This window comes from Nicotiana sylvestris, chromosome 4 (assembly GCF_000393655.2).
Source record: "Nicotiana sylvestris chromosome 4, ASM39365v2, whole genome shotgun sequence".
Lineage (NCBI taxonomy): Eukaryota > Viridiplantae > Streptophyta > Magnoliopsida > Solanales > Solanaceae > Nicotiana > Nicotiana sylvestris.
In genome coordinates this window covers 148639615-148648451 of record NC_091060.1, presented here as the reverse complement: position 1 = coordinate 148648451, position 8837 = coordinate 148639615, and the positions used below count along the sequence as shown (strand labels likewise).

Below are 8837 nucleotides of genomic sequence, written 5' to 3'. Positions count from 1 at the left end.
ACATTTTTGTTATTTTCAATCCGTGACTTCTCATGTTCTCTTTTAGACTACACTACTCTTTTCGGAAAATTTTTGCCAGAATATATCTTCAGTAATGCATTTTAGTTTCATCTTGCAATATTTATTTGAATTTTTTGGTTTATATTTAATCTTGATTATGTAAAGAATTTATCAATTATCTTGATTTGCTTGACGAATATATTGGGCATATTGAAAATTAAGTTTCTATTTAAGGGTTGTTATGATTTTGTAGTGCTCCTATATTTTTATATTGTTTTGATTTTTGTGTATGCAGTCTTTTTGTGGAGAAGTATTCATATTCAGGAATGGCAAATAATCCTCCACCAGTAATTTGTATATTAGTAATATGGAACATTCAGAAGATTGTGGTTCTTTTCATGTCCTGGAAAACCTATAATCTCAAGGAACAAATGTAGAATTAGTTAAGAACTGAAATAAAATGAAAGCAGAGGATTAGTATAGTAGATATTAAAGGTTTGATAATGCACACATACAAGCAAAGAGAAAATTGTTCTAGGAAATGCAAGGATTTCGAAGAACAATAAACTAAAGTCAGGGTAGTATCGAGAATTTAGCTTGAGAAGAGTTTAAGAGTAAGAGTAGAATGATATTTTCATGAATGAATCTAATATACAATTTACACTCTATATATTGAAGATCTCAGCTCAATACTCTAACTAATTGTAACAAACTTCCTAACTAACTGTGTGACTTCAACTAACTCAACTAACTTCCGGAAGCTTCTATAGTGTAACTAACTCTTAGCTGTGTAACTAACTCTAATATTCTTAACTAAGTACTAACAACATCTAACATCACTAATAATTGCAATAATACCCCCTACAGAAGAATTGTTTTGCCCTCAAGATTGAAATGTAAGAAATATGTATTGAAGTTCTAAAAGATATTCCCAGATAGATTGAGCAGGATCAATATCTGTCCATTTCACTAGCACTTGAACGACAACTTTGTTGCCCTTCTTCACCATTCTTCTTGCTAGGACATCTTCAGGAAATGGACTGTAGGGACTAGAGAGGTGAAATACAGGAGGATGATTGATGACAGCAGGAACTTCATGGTACTTTTTTAGTTGGGATACAAGGAAGGTGTGATGGATCAAGATATCAGCAGGTAGCAGTAGCTTGTAAGCAACAGCTCGAACCTTACCATCAATAGGATAAGGGCCATAGTACTTGGCAGCTAACTTTTTGAATGGCCTAGTGGCAACTGAAACCTGTCTGTAAGGCTGTAATTTGAGATACACCCAATCCACTACTTCAAAGCTTCTATCAGACCTATGGTTGTTAGCTAAGTCCTTCATTCTCTGATGTGCACTAAACAATAGCTTCTCTAGCAGCTAATGATCTATCAACCATCTCTAATGCAGCTTCTCCAGCTAGATAAGGAAGATGGAGTGGTGTCTTTTGACCATATAATATCTCATAAAGACTGCACTAAATAACAGTATGATATGTGTTGTTATACCACCATTCAGCTAATGGTAAGTACTTAGGCCAATCATGAGGACTATTAGAACAAAAGCACCTGAGATAGTTCTCTAATGTTCTGTTTAAAACTTTAGTTTGCCAATCAGTTTGAGGGTGATATAAGGTAGATCTCTGCAGCTAAACCCCTAGCAAAGTAAACAATTCCTGCCAAAAATTACCGAAAAACACTGGATCCCTATTACTTGTGATTGTAACAGGCCATCCATATAGTTTGTAAACATTATCTAGGAAGGATTGGGCCACTATATGAGCAGTATATGGGTGTTGCAGACTCATAAAAAGTCCATACTTACTGAGTCTATACACAACAACCAGAATAACATCCTTGCCATGAGGTTTAGTCAAGCCTTGAATAAAATCTAAGTAGATGTTAGTCCATACTTCATCAGGAATAGGGACTGGCTGTAGCAAACTAAGATAAGCAGCAGCATCATACTTGTGCCTTTGGCATATATCACACTTGTTAATGTAGTCCCTTATATCTGCAGCCATTGATTTTCAGTAAAAAGAGCTTGCAACTTCTTTAATGTAGTATCCATACTAGAGTGTCCAGCTTGTGTAGTGGAATGCCATAACCCAATGATGGTTGTTCTAAGATGCTGGTCAACACCTATCACCAATTTACCCTTCCACCTTAATTTCTCATTGTACCAGGTGAATGATTTATAAGGCTAGTTCTGTAACTTAGCAATTAACTCCTATAGATGATCATCAGAAGTCCAAGTTGCCTGGATCTGATTATATAGTGAATCATTAGGAGATAATAAAGAGATGGCTAATAATTCAGAATTTGGCTTCCTTGATAAGGCATCAATAGTTTATTTTCAGCCCCTTCTTGCATTCAATCGACAAATCAAAAGCCATCAATTTTGAAATGCCATCTATTTGAAAGTTAGTTTGGATATGTTGCTCCAATAAGTGTTTTAAAGATTTCTGATTAGTCTTGACTATAAATTATCTTCCCAAGAGATAATGTGACCATTTAGTGGCAGCAAATATAAGAGCTAATAATTCCCTATCGTAAACAGACATTGCCTGGTGTCTAGGTGTCAATGATTTGCTGATGTAGGCTATGGGATGCCCTTGTTGCATGAGTATAGCTCCTATGCCTTTACCTTTTGCATCAGTCTCCACTAAGAAAGGCTTTGTGAAGTCAAGAATTGCCAACACAGAGGCAGAGATCAATGCTTGGTTTAGTTTACCAAAAGTTGTGGTGGCTTCAGAATTTCATGTGTAACCATCCTTCTTGAGTAGGTCATGCAATGGCCTGCAAATGGCTCCATAGCCTTGTATAAATCTCCTATAATACCCAACCAGACCTAGAAAGCCTCTCAACTGTTTGACATTAGTAGGAATAGGCCACCGTTCTACTGTTGTAATGTTCTTAGGCTCTTGACTGATAAAATGGCTTAGATACTCTACCTTAGAAACTCCAAATGCACACTTAGACATCTTAGCATACAATTTAAATTTGTACATTAGTTCAAAGACAGCTTTCACATGTGCAATATGGTCAGACATACACTTGCTATATATTAGAATAGCATCAAAGAAAATCAATATTGTCCTCCTGAACAATGGTTTAAAAACTGAATTCATGAAATTTTGAAAGGAATATGGAGCATTAGGCCAAATGGCATAACCAGAAATTCATAATGACCCTCATGAGTTTTAAAAGTTGCTTTATGAGAATCATCTTCAGCCATTCTTAACTGATGATATCCTGCTCTAAGATCAATCTTAGAAAGCACCACAATTCCTCCCAGCTCATCCAACAAGTCTTCTATAATGGGTATAGGAAACTCATCTTTAATATTCAGTTGATTCTATTCCCTGTAATCAATACATAACCTCCAACTCCCATCTTTTTTCCCAACCAACACAACTGAAGATGCATATGGACTTGTGTTATGTTGTATGACTCCTTGATATAACATCTCTTGTACGAACTTCTCTATAATTTTCTTTTTAACCCCAGGATACCTATAGGGTCTTTTGTTGACTGGATTGGACCCTCCAACCAAGGGTATTCTATGAAATCACCTCTGTGAGGTGGAAAAGTACTAGGCACAAAAAAGATGCTGGCATACTACTCAATCAACTCAAATAGTTCAGGAGCAATTACTTCTCCTTGTGTAACCTGAATATTATGGCAAGAAGTACCTCCCTTCACTAGTTGTTACAGTTAGCATAAAGAATTGAGTACTTCTTTCTTCGGGTTTATTAACATTCTTAGCTTTAGTTGACTTTAGTTAATTAGCTGCCCCTTTTAGTACATGCTTTTTACCTTGATACATGAACTCGATGGTCCTATTTCTGAAGTCAAATAGGATTCTACCCAAGATATTTAGCCATTGTACTCTTAAAATCCAAAGATAATAGCAGGAAATCAGAACTGAAAGTGGTACCTTGTAAGAGCCATTGAAGATTTCTGCAGACTGAGGTTATCTGCACCTTCCTTCCATCAGTTACACTTACTGACTGAGCCATAATGCTGCTTACTTGACACCCCAACTTCTTGATTATGTCTTGATCAATAAAGTTGTGTGTGCTCCCAGTGCCAATAAGAACTTGCAAAGGTCTCTTCTCATGGTATCCAGTAACTCTGATGGTCTGATAGCTTGTTACACCAGTAAAGGCTTGCAGTGATATAGTCATTAGTTCATCTGTTCCCTCCATAATTTCCTGCAGAGGATCTTCTCCTGCCTCATTCACAACTATCTCTTCATCAACATTTCTATCATATAGATCTGCCTATTTTGAGTTACATTTATGTCCTGGAACATACTTCTCATCCCAGGAAAAAAAACAAAGACCCTTAGCCCTCTTATCATCCATTTCTGTTGCAGTTAACCTTCTCCCTAGGATTCTATTAGTTCTACTCTATTGTGATTCAATTGGCTTCTTGAATGCAGGTAGATGAATAGTAGGTTTTTCAAAAAAATTGTGGTTTATACTGATTTGGAGTAGGTAGCAACCCACCCTGAGCTGACTTGCTCACAGGTTTTAGACCCCAAGTCTTTGCTTGAGCTTTAAACAGTTTCTCATGCAGTCTTGCAATCTTGTAGGCCTGCATTGGTGTTCTTGGGGCTTGGACCTTTACTGATTTATTAAGCTCAGGTTTCAAACCTCCTAAGAAACAACTATTATATTTTTATTGGAGAGGTTCACCCCAGTCAATAACCTATCAAGCTCGGCTTGATATTCTTTCACACTGCCAGTTTGCACCAAATTCTTAAAAGATTCCATGTGATCTTCAAATTTTTCAACAAAGCTCTCATTTAAATCTATTATATACCTAGTCCAAGTAGGATCGATCACTGAGTTTCTAGCTTTGATATATTACTTATGCCAAGCAATAGCCTCTCCTTCCAAATGGGTTGAAGTGACCTTGAGACTCTGATCAAATGGAACTTCATCCATAGCATAAAACTGATCCACCTTATATAACCAAGTCTTTAAATCGTAGCCAGAGAATTTAGGAAATTCTAACCTCTAGTATCTAGTGAAGAAATTGCTAGCAGCAACTATTTGATTTCATTGATTGTCTCTCATCCTTCTTTCAGGTACGACCTCCATGTAACCATCTTTGTCTTCTAATGAAGATTCAGTTCTTCGAGCTTCAATTCCACTGTCTTTTCTGCTGAGATTGTTAACGGTTGACCGCATCTCCCCAATCACCTTATCTGCCATTAAATTGCATTCATTCATGTTCGACATTCCCTCCATGAGCTTCTGTAACTGTAGCTGAATATGTACAAGTTTTTCTCCCATATCTTGTGATTGTTGCTCCTGGCTTCTATTTCTAGTCACAATTTCACTATTTTTAGTCATGATGTGAATTCGAGAATCGTGTAGCTTTGATACCAATTGATGCACACAGTACAATCAAAGAGAAAATTGATCTAGAAAATGCAAGAATTTCGAAGAACAATGAACTAAAGTCAGGTTAGTGCTGAGAATTTAGCTTGAGAAGAGTTTAAGAGTAAGAGTAGAATAATATTTTCACGAATGAATCCAATGTCCATTTTACACTCTATATATTGAAGATCTCAGCTCAATACTCTAACTAATTGTAACAAACTTCCTAACTAACTTTGTGACTTCAACTAACTTCCGGAAGCTTCTATAATGTAACTAACTCTTAGCTGCGTAACTAACTCTAATATTCTCAGCTAAGTACTAACAACAGCAGCTAACATCACTAATAATTGCAACATTTGATATGGAGTCTCTTGGTTCTACAAGTTCTTAAAATAATACTTAGTAATTTTTTTGGTTGACACCTGATTAATTGCATACTGTCCAATATTGGCAAGCATAAAATCTTTAGCCCTAGCTTAATTCAGAATAAAATTCCAGTTATTCTGTGTTACTTTTTGTTATCTGGTTTAATATATATCTGTCATTTTACCCCTTCTCTCAGGTCTATTTATATTGTTGGCTCTGTTTGTTTCTAATTCTAGTGCATGTGGATTTATATCCTCCATTCATATAAAATTTTATGGAAAAAGACCAAATATACTCATGTACTATGAGAAAAAGGTTAAATATTCCATTCGTTATGTTTTGGGTCCAAATATATCACTGTCGTAATACTATTGGTTCAAATATACATTTCTTCTGTTAAGTTTGTCCAAGATAAACATCTAATCCTTCGTGACGCTGATATTTGATGAGGCGGATGTCACATGGCATGCCACCTCAGCAATCCATATATAAAAGACTAAAATTTGAAATACAATATTTTTCATGGTAGTGGTAATGGTAGAGAAAAAAATATAAGTGAGAGGTAAAATGGGTTAGGGGCGCTGAGGTGGCAAGCCATGTGGCATATACCTCATCAAATGTCAGTGACATGTAGGATTAGATGTTCACTTTGGATAAACTTAACGGAAAAGGGATATATTTGAACCAATAGTATAACGACAAGGGTATATGTGGACTCAAAGTATAATGAAGTGTACATTTAAATCTTTTCTGATAGTACAGGGGTATATTTGGCCCTTTTCCAAAAAAATTATTTGCAGAGAAAGCATTTTTGTTCGGTGTAAGGGTGGCAATCTGAACCCAAACCCATTTAACTCATCCTACCTGCCCAAGGTTGAGCCGGTAATTGATCCGCTCACTCGTTGAACTCAGCTCATCTCGACCCAATCCATTCTAGTTTTTAGTGCTAATTGATCCATGAGTAACTTTGTTAAAATATCTTTTAAGTAATCTTGTTTTGTTTGATATATTATATATGACCATAACAAAAGGAAAAAAAAAGTCTTATTTGATAAATAAACAATTCATAAGAAAACAACACACATTAATTAAAGCTTGATTAGAGTTGGGCGAATTGTGCTATGACCAAACTTTAGCCTATCATGACCCAACACATCTCAGCCCAACTTTTGGACGCAGCTCAAACCGGCAATTTGACAGACCCACCAATTTGACAGACCCGCCAATTTGGCAACCTTAATTTTGTGTATTGAAGCATGACTCTTGATTTTCCATATTGACTGTAACAGGGTATTTCCCCTCTGATATTTTACTTTGAGTTTTAGTATTTGGCCTACATTTTTTATTTTTAACCTGCGCGCTCTTTTATATAGAGTGGGAAGGACTTCGAGTATCGAAAAAGGAAAGAAGAAAAAGATTATGTTGAGGATGAAATTTAAACCAACGAGTTATCTTCTGTCAGGGCAAGTGATTCCGGCACACTCACAGATCTGTCCGCCGTTGCCGAACACTCAGAGATCTGTGAAGATGTACACGTCAAGGCAAAAGATTCACAAAGACAAAGATGCTGAACCTTCTGAATTTGAGGAGTCCGTTGCACAGGCTTTGTTTGACTTGGAAAACACCAACCAAGAGCTGAAAAGTGAATTGAAGGATCTATACATCAATTCAGCAGCTCAAATTGATGTGTCTGGAAGTAGGAAAGCTGTTGTTATTCACGTGCCATACAGACTGAGGAAAGCTTTCCGCAAGGTTCATGTCCGGCTTGTTAGGGAGTTGGAGAAGAAATTCAGTGGAAAGGATGTGATCTTCATTGCCACAAGGAGGATAGTTAGGCCCCCCAAGAGAGGCTCTGCTGCCCAGCGACCACGCAGCAGGACTCTTACTTCTGTTCACGATGCTATATTGGAGGACTTGGTTGTACCAGCTGAGATTGTTGGGAAGCGAACTAGATATCGTATTGATGGATCCAAGATAATGAAGGTCTTCTTGGACCCCAAGGAGCGCAACAACACCGAGTACAAGCTGGAGACCTTTTCTGCAGTTTACAGGAAGCTTTCAGGCAAAGACGTCGTGTTCGAGTACCCCATCACAGAGGCTTAAAACATACAAAATAGTGGTCTTGATCTCTTCGATGCAGAACTATAAATTAGTGGCTACTTTATAAATTTTGGCATTTAAATTTTGTTTGGAAGGCAGAGGACAGTGTTAAAACTGGTTTTGAGTTTCTATGGAATTTTGTTCCAATCTGCTAGAAAGATAATTCAACTTGTTTTATAAATCAAAAAAAAAAAAAAAAAAACAACGAGTTTAGCTGGAAAAAAGCACTTCTAATTTGCAAGTGCATGTAAATTAATTGCAACTCGAGTATTTTGTGCCAAGTCCTGGGTTGAGTTGAGTTCATACAATCTTTGGAGTTTTGCATGTTTGTTAGTATTTGACGTCAAGATGGGCAGTTTTATTGATCATCTGTAAAACAAACAGGATCTCTACTTCAGAGCTCTGTAGCTGCTGACAAACAATTTTTGTATGTATTAGGAAGTAGAATGTAAAAGATCGTATATATTGCAACTGAACTGACGAGAAAAAGATATTTAAGTGCCAAAGTCACTAACATTAATGATACAACTCAAGTGACAAATTAAAAGTTTTCCAATCCTTTTTTCCCTTAAATGTCGCATATTAATGAGTAATAAGCTTATTGCTTTGTCAAAAGAATAAAAGGAATAAATAGTTTAAGTTTGATGCACTGATTTTTCATACTATCAGGTTAAATTGACCTACAATATTTTATAAGTAATGGTAACTCTTCACAGCAAACTTGATATGCTAACTTAAAAAAGAGTTACGATATAATTGATTAAGTTACATACTATAATTTTTTTTAACACCGTTATATATACAATCAAAAGGAAATAGAGACTCGTTAATCAAGCATACATACTGTGTCATGTACGATCATATTATTCTAGCTGTTTTAGCACTTTCATATTCGAAATATCCTTTTGGTTTTCAGATTTTTGGGAACAAAGTTCATATTTCGAGTAGAGGAAGGGCTAATATTTTATACCACGAAGT

General features: G+C 36.1%; 2 protein-coding genes across 2 annotated transcripts; one reads left to right on the top strand and one right to left on the bottom strand.

Annotated features, from left to right (window-relative positions):
* Window positions 1-883: 883 nt before the first annotated feature.
* LOC138890322 (uncharacterized) lies at window positions 884-1342 on the bottom strand. Its single transcript, XM_070173698.1, has one exon. The coding sequence runs from the start codon at window positions 1340-1342 to the stop codon at window positions 884-886; it is 459 nt and encodes a 152-aa protein (XP_070029799.1).
* Window positions 1343-7172: 5830 nt separating this feature from the next.
* LOC104233039 (small ribosomal subunit protein eS7-like) lies at window positions 7173-7873 on the top strand. Its single transcript, XM_070172293.1, has one exon. It carries the CDS (start codon window positions 7179-7181, stop codon window positions 7860-7862), a length of 684 nt encoding a protein of 227 aa, XP_070028394.1. The 5' UTR covers window positions 7173-7178; the 3' UTR covers window positions 7863-7873.
* Window positions 7874-8837: the final 964 nt, after the last annotated feature.

What these genes read in the sequence shown, in the direction of transcription:
- LOC138890322 (XM_070173698.1), bottom strand. Translation starts at nt 1,342, where the DNA reads ATGAAGGACTTAGCTAACAACCATAGGTCTGATAGAAGCTTTGAAGTA.
- LOC104233039 (XM_070172293.1), top strand. Translation starts at nt 7,179, where the DNA reads ATGTTGAGGATGAAATTTAAACCAACGAGTTATCTTCTGTCAGGGCAA.